Source organism: Drosophila takahashii, chromosome 2R (genome assembly GCF_030179915.1).
Source record: "Drosophila takahashii strain IR98-3 E-12201 chromosome 2R, DtakHiC1v2, whole genome shotgun sequence".
NCBI classification, from domain to species: domain Eukaryota; kingdom Metazoa; phylum Arthropoda; class Insecta; order Diptera; family Drosophilidae; genus Drosophila; species Drosophila takahashii.
Window position 1 is genome coordinate 40,387,068 of NC_091679.1, and position 21,566 is coordinate 40,408,633.

The 21,566-nt window shown below is 36.1% G+C and overlaps 1 protein-coding gene across 2 annotated transcripts in view; it reads left to right on the forward strand.

Annotated features, from left to right (window-relative positions):
- The window catches only part of apt (apontic), a 49,192-nt gene that overhangs the window by 7,160 nt on the left and 20,466 nt on the right, over window positions 1-21,566 (forward strand). Inside the window, exon 1 of one of the 2 annotated variants that reach the window (XM_070212917.1) lies at window positions 7,768-8,003. The exons of the other annotated variant lie outside the window; for it this stretch is intronic. Within the exon in view, the coding sequence (XP_070069018.1) occupies window positions 8,001-8,003 (3 nt within the window). The 5' untranslated portion in view covers window positions 7,768-8,000. Of the gene's footprint in view, window positions 1-7,767; window positions 8,004-21,566 lie in introns of those variants that run through there. 2 annotated transcript variants of the gene reach the window in all.

The window sequence follows — 21,566 nt, forward strand, 5'->3', positions numbered from 1 at the left end:
GACAATAGTAGCAACCACCATCGAATTAAAAGATATGGATCGGTATTGGGAAGTTGAGGAAGAAGACAAAAATGATATCGAATCTGAAATATGTGAAAATCATTTCATAAAAACTACGAAAAAAGGTTCAGATGGTCGATACATTGTGTCAATTCCATTTAAAGATGATGTCACCTTAGGAGATTCGAAGAAACAAGCAATGGCTCGTTTCATGAATCTTGAGAAAAAATTAAAAAGAAATGAGAAACTAAGGTTGGACTATGCTAAATTCATGCATGAGTATATGGATTTAGGTCATATGGTCGAAGTGCAGGAAGAAGGAAAGTACTTTTTACCTCACCAGGCAGTAATTAGAGATTCAAGCCTGACGACCAAATTAAGAGTTGTTTTTGATGCTTCAGCAAAAACAACAAATAATAAAAGTTTGAACGACATAATGTGGGTTGGTCCACGAGTTCAAAAAGATATTTTTGACATTATCATTAAATGGCGAAAATGGGAATTTGTAGTATCTGCGGACGTTGAAAAAATGTATCGTCAGATAAATATAAATGATAATGATCAACAGTATCAATATATTTTATGGAGAGATTCTCCAGATGAAAAAATTAAAAATTATAAATTGACAACAGTCACATATGGTACAGCATCTGCACCATATTTAGCTACTAGAGTTTTAGTAGATATTGCTGATAAATGCAAAAACAAAGATGTAAGTGAGATAATTAGGAATGATTTTTATATGGATGACCTAATGACTGGGGCTGATTCTATAGAAAATGCCAATAATTTAATTAAATTGATTTCTCAAGAATTACAACATGTGGGAATGAATTTAAGAAAATGGATATCGAACAGTTCAAAAATAATGGAAACTGTAGAAGATACAGGAGATAACAAGGTTCTCACTCTTGTGGAAAATGAAAGCGTAAAAACCCTGGGGCTTCAATGGGAACCGCAGAAAGATTTATTTAAATTCAAAGTAAATTGCGGGGACTCGAAAAACATCAACAAAAGGATAGTGTTATCAACATTATCAAAAATATATGACCCTTTGGGATGGCTGGCTCCTGTAACTATTTTAGGAAAACTTTTTATTCAAAAACTATGGATAAATAAGAGTGAATGGGATCAAGAATTATCCAAGGAAGATAAAGATTATTGGGTAAATTTTAAGGAAAATTTATTGCTTTTAGAACAGATTCGAATCCCAAGATGGATTAGTTCAAAAAATTGTTCAATAATACAGCTTCATGGATTTGCTGACGCTTCCGAAAAGGCATATGCAGCAGTGGTATACGCTAAAGTAGGGAATTGTGTAAACATAATAGCCAGCAAGAGTAGAATTAATCCAATTAAAAATAGAAAAACTATTCCCAAGCTAGAGTTATGTGCAGCTCACTTGCTTAGTGAATTGATCAAACGAATAATTGAATCCATTAATACCAAAGTAGAAATCTATGCTTGGAGTGATTCCACTATAACTTTAGCATGGATTAAAAATGGTGATAGTAAGGTCAAGTTCATTAGACGAAGAACGGATGACATTCGAAAACTAACTAATACCGAATGGAACCATGTGAAGTCTGAAGAGAACCCTGCAGACTTATCATCTAGAGGAATTTGTTCTAGCCAACTGACCACCTGTGATTTATGGTGGAAAGGTCCGAAATGGCTATCTGAGCCAAAGGAGCATTGGCCTCGACAGCAATCCAAAGAAGATGTGGTTATGGTAAATTCTATTCTAAATAACAAAACCGATGACCCCATTTACAAATTATTAGAGAAGTTTTCCAGCGTTGAAAAAATTATACGAATAATAGTATATTTAAATAGATTCATTCAATCAAAAACTAAGAAAGAATTCTATCCTTCTTTTCTATCCGTAAAGGAGCTGAAACGAGCTGAAAAGATCATTATTAAGAAACAACAGGAATATCAATTCAGTCTAGAAATAAGGTGCTTGGAAACAAAAAAAGAAATTAAGACAAGTAATAGGATATTGTCGTTGAATCCATTTTTAGATAAGGATGGTATACTTCGAGTGGGAGGGAGACTACAAAACTCCAATGCAGAATTTGAAGTAAAGCATCCAATAATTTTAGACAAGTGCCATTTAACAAACTTATTGATCCAAAAGGCTCATAAAGAAACCTTGCATGGAGGAATAAACCTAATGCGAAATTATATCCAAAGGAAATATTGGATTTTCGGGCTAAAGAATTCCTTAAAGAAGTATTTGAGAGAATGTGTGAAGTGTGCTAGGTACAGACAAAATACTGCTCAACAAATAATGGGCAATCTGCCTAAATACAGAGTTACGATGTCCTACCCATTCTTAAATACTGGAGTAGATTACGCAGGTCCTTATTTTGTTAAATGTTCCAAGAATCGTGGACTAAAAACATATAAGGGATACATAGCCGTATTTGTGTGTATGGCCACCAAAGCCATACATCTAGAAATGGTAAGTGACTTAACCTCGGATGCATTTCTAGCAGCCCTAAGAAGATTTGTTGCTAGAAGAGGAAAAGTTGCCAACATCTATTCAGATAACGGAACAAATTTCGTAGGAGCTTCAAGAAAGTTAGATCAAGAGTTAGTTAAAGCAATCAAGGAAAACACAATGATTGCCGCGCAGCTTGAAAAAGATAGAATTGATTGGCATTTTATCCCCCCGGCAGGACCTCACTTCGGAGGTATTTGGGAATCTGGAGTTAAATCCATGAAGCACCATTTGAAACGGGTAATAGGGGAAAACAGTCTGACGTACGAAGAGATGTCAACACTTTTATGTCAAATAGAAGCATGCTTAAATTCGAGACCATTGTATACTTCTGAGAATGAAATGGATCAACATGAAGTATTAACTCCAGGTCATTTCTTGATTGGTAGACCACCGTTAGAGATTGTTGAACCAATTGAAGATGAGAAAATTGGTAATTTAGATAGGTGGAAATTAATCCAAAAAATTAGAAGAGATTTCTGGGTTAAATGGAAAGAGGAGTATTTGCATACTCTACAACAGAGAAACAAGTGGAAGAGGGAAAGTCCAAATATAGAGAAGGGACAAATTGTATTGTTGAAGGATGAAAACAGTCATCCAGCCAGGTGGCCAATGGGAAAGGTGGAAAAAATCCATAAGGGTAAAGACGAAAAGGTTAGAGTGGTAGAAGTGAAATTACAAGATGGATTTATCACTAGGCCGATAAGCAAGATTTGTCCCTTAGACGGAATAAAGTCTGTCGATAAAATGGAAGCTGATCCCGAAGAGACAAAACCGAAAAGACAAACAAGAGGTACATCAAAGATCTCAAAACTTGGTTTTGTAATGGCCATGTTATTATTTATATTCTGCCAATGTGCTAGTGCATCAGCTAAAGTTGATCAGCCAAGGTATGCAATAGAGAAGATAAATAAGACTTCGGCAATATATTTAGACCCAATGGGGGATGTTGAAATTGTAGCCTCCTCTTGGAATTTAATAATATTTTATAATATGGACGTTTACTTCGAAATGCTTAAAAAAGGTAAAGAATTAATACCAAAAATGAGGGTAATTTGCGAACGACTTCATAGTTTTGAGGATCAATGCCTTTTAGTTCTGAGCAACACGGAAAGGCAGATCTCAGACATAGAAGAAAATAATAAACTTTTTATGGCTCAGGGAAAATCAAGAAGTAAACGTGCTCCATTTGGTTTTATGGGATCGCTTTATCACATTCTATTTGGAATAATGGATGAAGACGACAGGATACAAATGGAGGATAATATGAAAAACTTATTAAGCAATCAGCATAGCCTTAACGAGTTAAGTAGGAAACAAACTTCCTTAGTCGATTCTACGACTAACATTTTAAAGAAAACGACTGATGAAGTTAACTCAAATTTTAAAGGAATGAACGAAAGGATTAAGAATATGACGGCGGTATTGCAAGAATCATATTATGTGTACAAAGAGTCTATCAACTTTTTTATGATAACCAAACAGCTAAGTAACATTATAGATGAATGCGAGAAAATTCAATATAGTATCATAAGCCTCTTAATAGACATAAATCATGGCCGACTTAATACAAACATATTAAGACCTAGTCAGCTAAAAAGTGAAATTTCCAGAATAAAAGACAGTTTGTCTGAAAATTTAGTCTTGCCAGGGAAAAGAACAGGCACAGAATTAAAGGAGGTTTATACATTATTGACGGCTAGAGGTTTATTTGTGGATAAAAAATTGATAATTAATGCCAAAATACCATTGTTTGGTAGGCATGCTTCAGTACTTTATAAAATTATCCCGGTAAAATTGGACGAACGCATGATTACAGTGCATTTAGATTCTCAGTACTTAATTTATAATTTTGAGATCGATGCTTATCATCTTATGGCAGAATCTACTATTAATAAATGTCAAAGGTGGCAGTCGAATAAAAGAGTTTGCGAGGGAAGTTGGCCTTGGAGTAGTGCTAACGACAATAGTTGTGAGATTAAACCTCTCAAACCAAATAAGGCATCGAACTGTAGGTATAAATCGATTGTTGAGAGTAAGTCATATTGGGTTGAGTTGGAAAAGAAAAGTAGTTGGCTTTTTAAAGTTCAAAACAATTCTAAGGCTAGAATTCAGTGTAGCAATTCAAAAATAGAGATAATAGATTTACCTGAACAAGGAATAATGACTCTGAGGTCAGATTGTACTGCTCGAACTGATGATAAAATATTAGTTGCTCAACACAGTATTCAGTTAGAAGATCAGGGAACATTAGCGTTGTCTTACATTGGAGAAGTTAACGAGATACCAAAGATTATTTGGAACCCGCTCGACATACCATTAATTAACCATACGGACGAAATCAATCGTTTGTCAAAGGAAATTCAATACTTAAAAACTCATAAGCTAGAATTGAGGGAATTAGACTTTCACCATGTAACTGGACATGCATCCCTAATTTTAGCAATTGTAATAATAATTATATTAATTGTATATTTCATAAGGAAAATAAAAATACGAAGGCAGTTACAAGCCATAGCATTACCCAGCGGTATGCTTAATATATAAATTTGTAGATACAATAAATCAATGAGATAAAAATATTTTATGTTAAAAAATAAATAAATTCACTAAAATGTTAAAACACAATAATTGCAAGCCGTGAAGGGGTGTCAAAATTATTAAGCAAAATAAAATATATCGAATTAATACAGTCCACTAATTTTGTATTGCAATATTTTTGAGAATAAATAAAATAAATTGTAATTAACACAGACACCTAATCTTGCCGGCCCTTGCCAGAATGTTCAGACGAACACTAATAAAAATAAACTATAATACTTTATGAGCTCTGTGCATGTCATGTGACAGTTGTAAATCGATCCAGAGCCATAAACTATGATCTGTAATTGTAGACCCTACAAGGGAGCGGTGCTAGCACTTGTAATCTTTAAGTGCAGGCCACTTGAGCCAAACCGAAGATAATCACTTGAGATGCTTCTCACACTGCGCCAAGGGTTCCTGTGCGGGGGTCAAAAGATAACTCTCCCGCGCAGGCAGACGCGGCCTCTGCGTAGGCCACAGATAAGACCAGAATAAGAATTTCATGTTAGTTTCCTAAGCAGGGACTTAGAAAATAAAATTCAGTTTTAATACAGAACTCAACTGAAAAGGTTGTTTTATTTAATTCATCCCTTTCACATTGTGTAAAATTTGTGATTAATTATTCGTCACAAAAGTGCCGAAGATATCCTGGAATGGTGCAAGCTGTGCCTTAGAATCGATTCCTTTGTCCTGTAATAAGGAAAGTGGGCGGTTTAAAGGAGAAGCTTAATCAAGTGAAATGAAAACTATAAGCTTAAATAAATTTAGTTTAGCATCCGGTGTAGCTATTAAAACTATTATTAGCTACAATTAACAATTGAGTTCAGTGTGAACCATTAAATCCTTTAAGGTGATTATGTTTATACACTCAGAAAAAAAATCGCCCTAAATTTTAGAAAATCGCCATACTTTGAAAATCGCCTTGAAATTCAGAAAATATTTCTATTTTTCAGAAATATTTTTCTAAATAATAAGAAAAACTGACCCTGATTAGATCAACTCCTCTTGTTCTGCACTTTTTGAAAAATTTTCTGTTATTCAGAAATTTTTCTTTCAAACTAAGAAAAAATCGCCTTACATTTTAGGAAATTGGCCCAATCGGTAGCCTAGGGGTCTAATGCGAGCGGATTATTTGTTTTCTACGCTTATATTCGGAAGCGTGTGTTCGATCCCACGTCGAGGCGGACATTTTTTGCGTCTTTTTTTTTTTTTTGCGCATTAAAATGTATACTTTAATACAAATAAGGATTTAGGTAAGCTAACACACACATAATGGATAAATAAGAGTATAAACCTAGAACCCAACAGAACAGAATGAGAATGTACTTTGTACAGCGCCTCTCGTGATGCTTCCCTGGCGCAGCTAGTAGAGTGTTTGACTGTAAACTGTGAGGTAAGGGGCTCGAATCCCGCGAGCGACCAAAATGTTTTTCTCAAGATAGTAAGTTATTTGATTTTCATGTTTATCATTAATAAATAATATAATAATTTCAGTTATTATTTCAGTTACAATTTAAGATTAAAAGTGTGTTTGTGTACAAGCATCGTGACGTCATCCATGTGTTTAAATAGAGGAGAGAAAAATAAGTTGAGAAACGAGAACCCCAACAACAACACCCCACACCGACAGAGGGGTGGAGTCGGCATAACTCCCGATTCCCCGATTTTTTTTTTTCTTCTTCTTATTCAATTTTGCAAAAACTAACCCTAAATTTTAGAAATTTTTTTTCTAATTTTTAGAAATATTTTTTCTAAAAGGCAAGGCGAGCTGCCTTTGGCTTAAAAAGTATGGCGATTTTCTAAAATTCAGGGCGATTTTTTTTCTGAGTGTACATAAACTTCTCATGTGAGGCAAATTTAATTGACTAATTTGCCTAGAACAAGAAAATTGCTCACACGTTTTAGCTTTCTGGATAATAATTTCACTTGCAGTGTTTCTGGTACAAAAGTAGGTTGATATTGATAATAAAAAAGTTTTTACAAAAATAAAAATATAAAGCAGTAATTATTGAAATTCTTCTGTCATTTATACTTGTAGTAAACTTGTTCAACTTGCAGAGGTTCTGCTGTTCGGGTTAGTTGTGTTTGAGTGTGGCGCTGTATTTTTGCTTAAGTTGTTGTTGTCCACAACGTGATAAAAACTTTAAACATTGAATTGTGATACTTCGTCACTTGGTTGTAAATTGAAATAAGACTACCTTCCCGTCTCGTACCCCCCAAGAATACCCCATTTCCCACCCCACCCCACGCCCCGCTAAGCGAAATGCGAAGCGAAAGCAAAAACAAAATATATGGGAAAAGCCGAATAAAAAGAAAAATCTCTTGCAATTGTCAGCAAATTTTCTTCAAATGAGCGAGAACTTTGCAACAACAAGGGTTTCAAGGCGAGGAAAAAATGGGGAATATAAGGAGGAACGACTGAGACATTTGTTTAGTTGGGATTTCAGTTTTGTAAGTTTTATGATTTAAATGCAAACACACACAAGCACTCATCATTTTTTTTTAGCGTGTATGTGAATGTTTATGTGTATGCATTTATTATTTATGTGAAGCTTTACCCGATTCCATATATTCCAGTCCTCGATTGCCCGATTCCACTTCCAATTTCAGTGCACTTTCTGACGCCTTCGGTTTGGCTCTCCAATCCAATCCTCTCCGTTTAAGTTTTTAGTTTTTCGGTCTTTCGGTTTCTGCGGTTTTAGTATTCCCCCGATTTTTCTGTTTGTTGTTCAGTCCCCTTATAATTTTGCATTTGATTTGCGAGTATGAGCAAAATTTGTGCAAATTAAATAAATAATAAACGTGACGAAACTTTTAATGGACTTTTTCAAAAAGGCTCACAAATAATTTCAACAAAAGAAAGCCAAATGCGTATCACATTTGATAAATTCCACAAGTAATTCAGTATTTTATGGTGAGTTTAAAAATAATGTTTTTGAATATTTGAATAAAATAATAGTATGAATGAATATAGAAATATAATAATGGTGTAATGTGTTTAGTAAGTTGTGATCAAGTAGTTAGTTTCCTAAGAAAGTGAAAAATGTATTTTAAAAACTCTTAGGCCAAGCCAGCTATTTAAAAAAATATAAAAAATAAAATAGCATTGAGTTTTTATAGATAGTTTTTGAAAATATACAGCCATTAAAAACACAAAAAAGTATTGTCAGTCTGAACTTTTCAGTTTTAAATATGAAATTTTACCCGTTGCTCGAAAAACTCGGAAATTATAAAAGTTAGATGCATGTTTTAAAAGAGTAAAGCAAATAAAATTATAAGAGTCATATTATTAAACTAGTTTAAAGAAAGAAGGATGTGTAATAAATTCTACCTTCTTCTGAAAGATCTTATGGAAAATATTTCGTCAAGTTTCGAATCTAAGTTGAAATTTCGTCGAACTTAACCATGTAATTGCCTGGAATCATTATCGAATAGTCGAAGCACGAACGCCAAAATCAAAACGCTGCAGAATGGGCTTTTATGGTGGCTGAAATTACCGTTGGTCGAGTGCTAAGTTTATGGCTCTTGAGTCACAAACGTAATGTTAGCGCACTCTGCTTACCTTTGGCTCAATTATCTGATAAGGAAAAACCCCATATGTAGAGAGGGGGCGGGGCTGCTTAAGGGGACTTGACTTGAGCGATATCCGCGGTTTGTTGACCTCCCCCGGGCTGATAAAGATTTTTCCTTTTGTGTATCTTCTGCCTGGTGGGCTTTGCGAAAAACTTAACTTGCACGAAGATCATGGCACGAACGCTTTATGGCCAAGAAGTCGCTACTATGTGGTATGACTATATGGTAATTAGGGGGCTAATAAGTAAAACCCGCACGTAGCCCAAATAAAAATGGTAACAGAATCGAATACTCGTTCCACGATTGGTGACAGACTCTCAGAGTCTCTGGGCTGCTTTTAGAGTCCCAAGGCCAGTGGATCTATCAGGTTAATTACCCGGTATTGTTAATCCTAGTACTCGTACTCCCCGCGCCCTTTATCTCGTTTTTAGTTGTCGGTGCTCGGTTCTCAGTTCTCCATTCTCTGTTTTTTTTCTATGCCCATAATGAATTCAATTATTGTCACTCGAGTGCGTTAAGTATGCCGCAAAGGTATGTGCTGTATGGTCTATCTGTATCTGCGAGATACATTCGTATGTTTCGTATGTTAATACGTGCCCAGCCACAAAATCTAACGCAGAACGGCAAGACAAATAAAAAACCAAAGGCTTCTGCGTCACTTGAAATTAAAATGCTTGTGCAGAAATAACAACAAAATTACCAAAATAAATGGAAATAAAGGCTCAAAACTAGTTTTTGAGCGCATTTCGGTCGCCGGGGAAACTTGACAGCTTTGGGCCAAATTAAAATGCGAGGGTAGCTTTTAGAGTTGGGTAAGGGATTTCGAATTTTGTATTATCTTTATTTATTTTAACAGAAAGTGGCACAAATTTTAGATAAATAAATATGTTTAGGATTTTTAATTAATTAAAAATAACGTAACGTATGAAAAAAGTTTCATTTTAAGTGATCTCAGTATGAAAACTTTGATTTTAAATTGCAGTTATAAACAAAGAACAAATTATTTTGTGTTAAAAAATATTTTATACATTCTAATTATCCTTAAAAAGTCAAAGTTTATTCAAAATCCATGATACACGCTTGAAAATAAATGACTTTCAGATCAACCACCTTGCAATCACTTTAAATTTATAATGCTTTTTGTGTGGAATTTATGAATGTACCTACAGATAGATTTATTTATAATAAGTTAATTCTTCCCCACCTTCGGCTACGTGATTATATTGCCATTCGACACCGACAGTCCTAAAAAAAGAATATAAAAATCTACGAAAAATATATGTAGGTATATATATTCTCCGATTTCCTCTGCGTCAGTTGAGACGCCATGTTAAAAGCGTATTTCGCTGCCAATTCGAAATCTAATTTATTAATTTCGCTTAATGCCTGACTTTGTTTGGCTGCTCTCTCTTCGTTTGTTTATCGTCATTCGTTATTCTTTTGGGATGGGCCCCGCCCTAATCTTTACACAAAGCGTTGTTGCTTTTTTGTTTTTAACAATTGCTTAGTTCCTCTCACTCGCACTCCACCCAGCCATCTCTTTCGCTCCTTCTCTGTTCTTGATTTAAGCGTGTATTTGTTGCTTTTATAAACATGTTTTCGCATTAATAATACATTTTTATTCGCTAATTTAAATGTTGTTTACATTTAACAGAAAACCAGTTAGTGTCTGGGACATATCAGCAAATATATACAGAAACAGCCACGGTCAAAATAATATAAAACGTTTGTTTTTAAACGTTTTTACATACTTTACTTTTTACTTTTAGTTAAGTAAAAAATTAATCTGCCAAACAATAAACAAATAAAATAAATAACACTAAAATAATTAAATTACTGATTTTGGACACATTTTTTTCAGTATGGTCACTCTGAACAAATCAATTTAAACTGGGCAGACTAATAAGAAATATTTAGTTGAAATAAACTTAAATTAATATTTCTTAAAAGATACGAATTAACTTTGCATGATTATTTACAAGTGGATAGCATTACAAACATGATACAATTATTTTTTAAAATACCACTAATATTATGACCGCATGCGTAAATATATAGTAGATATATAAACACCCATACAGCAGCACTTCTGGGTGGAGCCTAAAACTTTGATAATTTACTTAGTCTGCGTCTGTTTTGTGTGTGTGTGTGCTTCTTTCTTATTCGTTATTTATGCATTTGTTAAACTTAGACTTGGGAATCATTCGATGGCGATTTAAGAGTTACTCTTGGTCGTAGAATGCTCCCCATGGCTAAAATTCCCATGCTCTTCGCTTTAGAAAAGTTATACCAACAATTGTTCAACTTGAAAATGGGGGTCGGGGTTGTTTGAAGTGGCTGGGTCGCATTGTGGGCGATTTAACCACCCACAATCAACGCCTCGAACAGCCCTTTTCCCCCTTTTCTCTCCAAACAAATCCTTGTCAACGCATTAAATAAATGTTGTCGCACCCTGAAAATGCCTGCTCATATTCTGTATCCTTTTCCGCCTAGCCCATGTAAAAATAATAATTAATGGGGCTTTATCTGAAAAGGGCTGCTTTTAATAGGATTCTAAAATATAATTGCTTAATACATGTTTCTTTACGATTTAAAAAAAAGTTTTTTTAACAGAAGAATAGTTTTTTGAATACATTTATTTAATTTTGTCTTCTTTTTTATTACTATTAATTTAAAAAAAGGTTGCTAGAAATAAAATGATTCAAATTTTTATAGAAATAAGTTCCGGATCCTTTCGTTTCCTTTTCCTATCTCTGATAAGTTGAGTGGTATTATCTTGAGAACTGGAATATGACTATGAGTGCTCCATAATATCCATTAATTGAGGTCTTCTAACTTGCTCAAGTACTGGGCTCGGTTTCTTTTCGGTTAGAAAAGGGTCTGTACTTAAGTTTATGACCGGACCCAGATAGGGGATTGGATAGAGGTTGGAAACCAAAAACGCCGTCCCAGATACAATTGACAATGGATCGGAACTCGAATCCGTTCGACAATTTGGGGCGGCATTGAGGAATTGAGGATGAGGGGTGATTGAAACGCGACAATTTGTTGGTTCTCAAGTGCTCGAGCACAACTTGAATAACAAGCAATGAGCAATCCGCAATAGAAGGGGGATATGTGTATGGATATTACACCAATCAATCCGAATCGGATCCAGCTGCCCTTTCCTCAGATTCGAGTAAACAAAAGCCATTAGCAAATGTGTAGCCGAAAGATGCACAAACGGCGACACTTGAGCTGGTGTAATCAAATCATAAATTCATATACCCAAATGGCGATGGATACGGGAATGTTCTCTCTCTGTGTGTCATTCTATTCATTTCCATTAGGGGCACATAGATATATAGATAGATAGATATTCCTTCCAGTCGGGTGACGCTTTCGTAATTGGTTCAAGTATCTTTGGCCGATTGCAGCAGCCACAGATTCGAATGGAAACTGTACTTTATCGTCAACAATGAGTTGTCAAATCCCAAAAAACCAGCTGGTTGTTGCGAACGGAAACTCCTTTTCATCTTTAGATTTGTTTTCGTGCTCATCTCCGTTTGCCTCCTTGCGCTCCGAGATTTATCAAACTATCTTCGGGCATTTTGCATCCCTTTGGCGCATCGCATCCCTTCGCTTCCTGTTGGAGACGAACATCCCATCTAACTGAGTTCATCTCCGCCTGTCCGTGGAGATTTTCTTTATTGTCTATACACTAACCTGATGGCTCAATTGGGTTTTATAGTTGTTATGGTAATTTAGTTAGATTTTAAAATATTTAGTATTTTCTAATTCGACAGTTAAAAAATAATTTTATATAACGAAGGTTTCACAAAAATATTTATTAAAAATTGTAGAGTTGAGAATGTTCGAAGGGTTTTTTAAAAGTACATGTATTTTCTTTAATACGGATTTATATATTGTTAATTTCTAGAAAGACGTATAACATCGATTTTTAAAGGAATTAGGTAAAGTTTCTTTTTATTGCATCGTTCTACTTCTTTAAGGGTAACTTTTCTCTATTTGCTAAGGGTTTTCCTTGCTAACTCAACTTTTCAGGGTATTCAAAAGTTCGCTCTGGTCGAAGCATTATCTCTCCTCCTTTCCTCCCTTTATTTCCATTGTAATGGGTCCGAATTCAAAAAGTCGACAACGCGCATATTTTAAGAAATCATTTCTTGATTACGACGTTTGAAAACAATTTGTCTTTCACTCTTTCGCTTCAGTTCTCAGCTTTTGGTTATTTGGTTACTGGCTTATATACATATATAAATATATCTACATATACCCAAGCATAGATACAGATATCTTCGTGTAGAAGGTTTTTGTTTTTATGTGTGAGAGATGTATTGTGTACTTAGCGCAAAGTTGTCTGACTTGTTGAGACTTTTTTATGCATTATTCTAGCGCCCATTTTGATTTTTTTTGTGTTATTGTTGTTGCGGCGACTGCTTCTATTTCTGTTGCTTTTTCATTGGCTTTCGTTGAGAAATAGACATGGGAGTTCTTAGCGAGCTAAATTGATGTGGTTGCTTTTTTGTCGTTCGTAACTCACTTGGCTTTTGAGGAAAATGAATCCATAATTTGAATGGCTGTTTTCTTTTGGGTGGAATATTGGGAGGAATTGTTAAATTGAAGTGATTTTGATTTTCTGTGGCGAGGGTATATCGTTTTTTTTTAAGATATTAAATACCTCTTTTTCTATCATTCTCAAAGATTTTTTTTCCACTTTTAAATTTTCTCCTTTGTTTAAATTTTTTATTATACAAAGTTCAAAGCTCATTCTATTTTTAAATATATTTATTTCATCGAAGTTGTCTATATTCTATGCGTTTTAATTGAGTCCTGGAATCTGTATTTGAAGTTTTCATGTACCGTTTTCTCTTTTCATTAATAAAATTTCTGTGAATTGGCAGAGAAAGGGAGAAGGCAATAGTCGCGTCACAACAAATGGCAATAACACCTGTTGAAGACACACTCACACACAGTCAATTTCACACAGACACGCGCCGTCGCATCCCCACACACGCACGCAAAAAGGACAATAACATTTGCTCACGTGTTGAGAGGAAGAGAGTGGGAGAGAGTTTCAAAATGCCATGAGTGCAAGAGAGAAAGCAACAGAAGCTGAACACATGTCTGCATGTCCCCATCTCCTTCCACTTCTCCTCTCTCTCTCTCTCACTCTCTCACGAAAAGGTGTCCTTGCCTTCGTCCTTTTTGTCTCTGTTTTGTTTTCGCTCTTCGCTCGTGCGTGTGAGTAACATGTGCATATATGTACATTCGTGGCCATAGGTCAGGTTCAAAACCCGCCCAGGGCTCGAAATTGGAATTCAGGTTAAGGATCAGGATCCCGGGATAAGGATATGGGCAAGGATATGGGACATTGGCAGCTAAATGCCACTAAATATGCAGCATAATGAAACTGGGCCGAATGGCATGTGTCCTCTCGTTCGCAATTCGATTCCAAAGGTGTTGCAGCCTGTCACAATATTGCGTGGTCCTTCCTCTCTCCATCCCCTTCGTCCTTTTCGTCCTTCTGATGCTGATAAGAGGAGAGGAAGCGGCCAACGGCGACCACAACTGTAAAATGTCAACACTTGGCGACCCAAAGAACACATGTCGAGATGAAGAAGGAACCTAGGAACATAAACATGCCAAAACAAAAAGTGTGGGGCAATAATGTGCAATGTGGGACAGCAAATAAACAGAAGGAGCAATAACTTAAGGGGTCCAAAGGAGCAGAACAACAAAATTATTAGCATTATGTCCTGTTTGAGAAAGTTGTGTTGGTATCTTCAACTACTTTAGGTATAAGATCTGAAAGAGAATACTCCATTAATTTAAAGAAAATATTAAAAGCTCTGGGTTATTTTATTAAGTTATTAATGGTATAATGAGTTAGTAGTTATATACGAAAATAGGTAATTAAACAACGCTGATTAGAAATATATTATATGGTTTATCCAAAGGTCTGTTTAAAAAATTCGAATAAAATTAAACTTTATAATCGCACAAAAGCCTATACAGCTGAAATAAATTATTTAGGAATTATTACTGAAGAAGGATTGAAGAGAATTAAATGCCGAATATGATTTTGATATTCCAGGTAAATGACAATCAATTGTCATTAGAACAATGAAATACGAATCAGCATATATTCTTTCCCCTAAAATCCCAGAACCTGAGAAGACAATTCCATGTGATGTTCAGCTCACTAAACCTGAATAAACGCCCAGCAGTCGTCTTCCCAAGGGTGCAGATTATGCCTGCTATCAAATAGCATTTCCGATCCCGAGATCAACTGTACTATAAATCCATACATAAGTATAAAATCGCACGCAAAAACTGAGACCGAAACTAAATTTGAGCTGGAACTCAGACCAAATTGAAGTCGAACACCCTAAACCTAAAACGCAGAACGATTTCAATGCTGACTACCTGAGCCATATGATTCGTACCTTGAGGCATTCGGATTTGTTTTATTTGTCGTTCATTCTGTTGTTTTTGTTGTAGCTCATCATGTTCCTGGTAAAAATTTTTTGCGTCTTGTGCAAACACACAGACTTTCAGTCTGAGCAACTGGGGAGAGATAACAAAAGAAACACGTTATCCTTTTTTTCATGTTAATGGTTTATGGTTTCCTTGTTTTGGTTATAGGAACAGGAATAGGAATGGAAATAGAAGTTGGAATAGGAATAGGGCGCAAGAGTGAATATAATAAGAGCGCTTAGTGCCGGGGAATCCATTTCCATTCCTCAATTTTGCGACTCATCCACGTCTTAGGATAAACGCTCACTGAGAGAAAATTATTTCAATGAATTTGTTACGTTCTTTAAATAATTAATAGTTTATTATATCGCCAGAGAAGTTCTCATAGTATTGTATATTGTAATTTTACTGCTGTTATAAGAAAAAATAAAAGATACAATACCTATAACTTAAGAATCAACTAGAAAATTAAAAAAAGTAAAAGATCTACTTTTTTGTAAACTTATTTAATATTTAATTTTCTCATTGAAATATAATATTTAAAATAATAACTTGAATTTATAATTTACCTTACCTTACCAGTCTTTATTTCCCTCGGTGTAGCTTAAAACGCAGAGCGTAAATCAATGAAAAACTGCTGAAAAGCCAAAATGCGTCTTTGTTGCCCATGTTCCATCTTTACATCTGCCTTATATGCGTAGTTTCAGGAACTAGTTTCTCGCCTTCCTTCGCCTGGCAAAAACTGCGCAGCTGTTTCGGCATAAGTCCTTTGTTTGCAGATTATAGAATGCGCAAGAGTACGATCCATAAGTCCCCGAGTGTGTCTCAGTTTCTATATTTTAGACTAGGGAGATTGAATTACCATTTGAACAGGTGTCCCTTTCCCTCGTTTTTAACTAATAATGCAATCACAGTCGAGGCTGCAACCCTCGCACAGTTTTTGAGGACTTAAATCCAGGGGATGCAACTATTATTAAACAAATTCAAATCTCTGGCCATGACAATATCTGAGCCAGTCGGTGAAAATGGGTGGTGGCGGTCCGTGGGGAAGTTATGAAAAGTATCTACGCATCTGCATCTATAGACGTCTAGTCGGGTAAACTGTACTCGCTCGGCAATTTGAAATTCAAATCGCAGCGGCGTTGAAAGCGTATTTCAATTTTTCCCCCTTTTGTCGAGTGCCCGGCAGATTGAGAGATTGCCAAATCACATTTCACAGAGCTCGGCTCTAAAGTTAGGCAAATGTATTTACATATTTAGCCAAGAAGCCGAAAGCAAAAAAAAGTGACACAACACAAAGATACTTTTTAGTTGCAGGGTTGAGCCAGAAACCAACTGAGGTACAGATACAAACACAAAGATTCGACTCGAGTTGAGATATTTACCCCGAGATATCTGCGCTGTAGAATGGGTTGCCCTGATGATGATGATGATGCCGATGATGGGGGAAGGAATAACCAAGGCAATAATCTAATGTATTCAAAATTATATCTACGCACAATTCTATGTGAATATTTCGTAAATTTATGGGTTTTTCTATAACTGTATTAATGGGCTAAAAATTCTTGATTACCATGAAGCCATTTGAATTTGGATTTTGCCCTCAGATTTTTATTAACGAACTTTCTGGGAACTCTCACGCACAAAGCCCTCTTCCGTTCTGTTGGCTATATAGAAAATTCAGAAATCAGAGCCATTGTCTTATGGGTAACAAATTTTCCATCAATTTCCCCGCCCTCTTTTCATCACGAACCGCGAAGTACACCCTTGACAGAAGGGGGTTGCTACATATTTCCCAAAGCTATTTTGAATTCGAGTGTTTGGGGGGGGAGCAAAAAAAAAGACCAAAATGCCGAAATGATGCATTAAACTGCTGAAAGATGTGCGAATTAGTTGCGACCAGTTGGGAATCATAGGGTGGGAGGTAATGCCCCTGAAGCTCCAGTGAGATCGGTGAATTGAGTTGTTGAACTGGAATGATTGCGTGTGAAGGGTCCTCACAATGGTGCAAAGTTCAGAAAAGGCAACAATTGAACAGTTGTGAGGGGAAATTGCAAATTGAAAACAAATATCAAAATCAAATTTGGTTTAGATAATTTTCTTTAAAATATTGAATTAAAAAAGAAAATGTTTTCTATTTTTAGAGATTTCTTTAAAAGATTTGATTACCCTATCTAAAAATGATATAATACACAGGAAGAGACTTACATATTTTATAAGAAAAACTCTCCACACCTAATGGGATTTCTTTCTTATCTGAGCCCGAGATCCCCGCCTTTGAAAGAAGTCCTTGGCCCTGCCTAGAATTTCATCAACTAAATGACAGGCATCCGTCCCTCGGAGATGACTCTCCCACATTGTCATTGTTCAATGTGCATGGCTACAATAATTAATTTTCCCAAATCCCGATATCAGATTTATCTATGGAAAACGTTTTAAGCCTCCCCCTGACCAGAAAAAAAAATGAAATGAGCAAACGAAGAGCCGAGAACAAAACCAAAAAAGTAAAGAAAGAAAAAACGAATGCGAACAATGAGAGATATTTTTAAATGGAAAATTTCGTATTTAATCCTCACTATGTCCCATACCTTTCTCACACATCCATCCGGCTATCCGTGTATCCATCTATCTGTCGGCTGGCTCTTAACTAACCCAACCTTAGAATGCCTCAGATATTTCAGTTTTCAGTTTTCGGTTGCCAGTGGTTGTTGTAATTCATCACCTACAAATCAATCATTTTGACGAAGCAACTCACTAAAAAGAGGAACGTACATACGAACCAAAAGAACAACGAATCGAAATAAAAGGAATATAGCACTAAGAACGAAGCGTATAAAATGCACTCACACACACACGGGGCTGGAGGGACAATAGATCAATGCTTCAATATCAAAGAGTCGGCTTGACCTTTTAACGCAACTTTTTCCAGAAGGTGAGGGGTGAGTCGAGGAACTCACTATCGGGAGATGCGAGATGGAAGCCTGTCTCAGCTCGACTAATTGTCTCCCAATGGATCACTCTCTGGGTTGTTACACAGAGGAAAAATAATGGGTTTATCAGGTATGATATAGTAGGGCCTAAAAAAAAATGTTTTGGGAGGTTCAATAACCAATATGTGGCAAATAACTATTCAAAAGCGACATTTAACCTTTAATAGTTATGATTGTTTGGCTAAAACCATTTGGGAATTTTAAGACCACATCTTAATTTTTGTTTTTTACATTCTTTTGAATATATTTCTTTTGCAAGAAGTTATCAATTTAATACATTTTTTTCTCACTGCATCTCTCTCTATCTTGGACGCATGAAAAATGTTTTTATTCCATAGATTTATGTAGATAGACCTGCGAAGGTGTGGTGTAGGTGAGCGAGTGCATGTGTGCGTCTACGGCACTTAATTTGTTGTTCTTGTGTGCTGCAGCATTTCGGTGTGAGATTACGCATTCTGAGTTCCCCTGCCTGATCTTTGACGATCCTTTCAGAATTGGAATTCTCATCTTGTCTTGGCTTAGTTTACAATGCTCTTTTGATTAGGCCACGAAGGTGGGCCCCCCTCCCCTCCTTTTACCCACCTCGTACGTGATTGGTATTATTCATCACTTGTCCTTTGCTCGTATATCCTATCTTTGGAATTTGTTTCTTCGCCTCGCATTCTGGCTTATCGGCCAAGATTTGTTTAGGCACACAACCTTGGGCAGTGTTTAATTAAAATTTTAAGTATGCTCAGGTAGCTTCGTTGCTTACTTTCGTATCTTCTGTTTGGTAGGTAGAATCAAAATTTTTCAAATTTATTTAGTCGCCACAGGAAGTCGTAAAACATTTGCGCTCACTGACTATGATTTTCCTGTCCGGCTACAACAATTTTCTAATTGATTTTTATGGATTTTTGTTCAGACATTTACAGGACTTCCACGAAGGGAAAGTTTCCACAATTGAAAATGGGCGGAACGGGGTGAATAGTGGGCGTTGGGAGTGGTCGTCGGGGTATCGTGGGGTCAACAGCCAAAAACTGAAAAGTTTTACGTAGTCTTAACAATGAATGCAGTCGATAAGTAGTGGCATAAGTACGATTTCATTTCTACACACACAGTCGCAAAAAGCCAGAAATGAGAGCCGAGCAATGGAATTGGGTTTAATTTTGAAAGACACCGATGTACTAAGTGCCCTTCGATGAAAATTTTAATAATTTTAAGGAAAGGATAATAAGAAACTTTTTATAAAGATCATCCAAGAGCACAAAAATGTATCTGATTAGGTTTAAAAACTTGAAAATCGATAGAAAAAAATAGTTTTTATTTGATGATATATTAAACAGAATAAGAAAATCCAATCCACTATATAAATCCTATATCATATCATATATATAATATATAATTTATTTTACTTTAAACCATTGTACAGAACTAAAGAACTCCCAAAGTTAGGGTACAGTCAAAAGCTTCGTACTCCTCCGCCCTTCAAAGGAGACCGAATCTACTCAAGGCACAGCTGTTGGAAAAGAAGCAGAAGTTGGATAAAAGAGGCGAGCAGAAAAGAAAAGAAAAGGACAGCAGGCGGCGAAGGGTGATGAGGAGGAAGAGGGTTGGGGATGGTCTCAAAATAGTCATTGTAATAAGAAAATTTTGATTTCATTTTTAGTATTTGTATAAAATTTAATAACGCCGCACAAGATGGCTGACTTTGCAGGGCAAGAACAACAAAAGAGCGAGCAGGATGGAAGGGATGAGTGAAAGGGAGGGGTGGCATGGGCATGGGCATGGGCTTGGTTATGGGGGTAAGGGTAGGGGTAACTAAAACGCTTAAAACACACAATCTCGTTTCGGGTTCGGTTGGGATTTCGGGGTTACGCTTAAACTCTAAGTACATTTTAACTTAACTGCCTTTTTTTGTTGTTGTTCTTTCGTTTTTGGTTTTTTGTTAGTTGCTCTCCCCCTTTTCCCATTTTCCCTTTTCCATGGCGAATTTTAAGGCGAGAAGGCAAAAAACCCAGATGATGATGCCCGATGCCAATGATGATTATTACCGTTGGTTGGGGGTGGGGGTTTTATCAAGGGGTGGTGACTTGGGTGGTGGTTCCTCAACTTCTAACTTGACTTGTGTGTGTGTGTGCGTTCGCCTGAGTACAATTATAAATTTTTGGAATTGTTGTAATTTAGTTTGTTTGTTTGCCAGTTGGATGTGCTAGCTGCTAGCTCCCTCTCGCTCTCTCCTACAATATCCCTCTCTCCCTCTACTGGCTAGTTCGAATGTATATTTGTGCTAGGGTTTTTCCTTTGTTATATACTAGCTTTGATTGCGTTCTGGCGAATAAGTGAAGCAGGCACTTTGATACCCATCAATTAGTCAAGGGTTCAATGTAACCCTATTTAGGCTAAGGGATGTGCCAGCAGCTGCTATTGGGTTATTGCCCTGATTTAAAGGGTTTCGACGTTTTTAAGTACAGTACTTAAAAGGGTAAGCTTTATTTTATACAATACCGTCTTAAATGTATTTGGAAAATACGTATTTTTTGTGACGTGAAATATTTCATTAAATATAATTTCAGTACTGTTAATAAGTAAAACTCCTTTTAGTAATATTTTAACTTTGAATGCCCCATAATTAAGTAACGCTACACTGTTTCATTTTTCTAAAATCTTTAAATACTTCACCTAACCTTTTTGTATCAAGTAAGTAATTATTTCTGTAATTATATGATGGGTTAAGTTTTTTCAAAACGTTCCCACCTTTACTATGCTGTATCCCTAACATAACCCCGCATAATCCGATACCTCCTGTCACTCAACTCGTTGAAAGTACGGAATACCCGACATACCCTTTGACACCCTATTCATAACGGGTATAAAAACTTTTCTCCTAACTGCGATTTCCAGTGCGACTGCTGCCTTTGCTGATTATCACGATAAAGCATAATGATTACATTTTTAGTAGAAGCCGCTTGTGAGAGAGTGTGCGAGCAGGACGAAGGCAATGGAAAGTCCTGTGAGTGCGAGCGAGAGTAATTATTGTTCGCAAAACGTCGGAGTTTTTGAACTTGTTGGGATTGGGATTGAAATTGGGCTTAGGTTTGGGTTAGGGTTTACGATTTCGGGTTCGGGTTCTGGGAGGGTTGCTATTCTATTGCCTCGCTGGGCTGGGGAGTGTTAGCGGCATTGGCTTGCACTTGATTAATTGCGATTTATGTATATGCGATATGGAACTTTTGTGTGTAATTACGGACGGGTTGGTAACTGTTATAACGGTCGTTGACATGAGGGTTCCTTTCGAATCGCTTCGAATCATTCGTTTGCAGTGAAATTCGAGCAATAAGCTAGGTGATTATGTAAGGAATAGTAAAAAAGGAAATAAATAAAAGGGGGAGGGTCCCTGAGAACTCCCAAAATTATGCTATGCAGCTGCAACATCCTTCGTTTTCTTTTCTATTTTC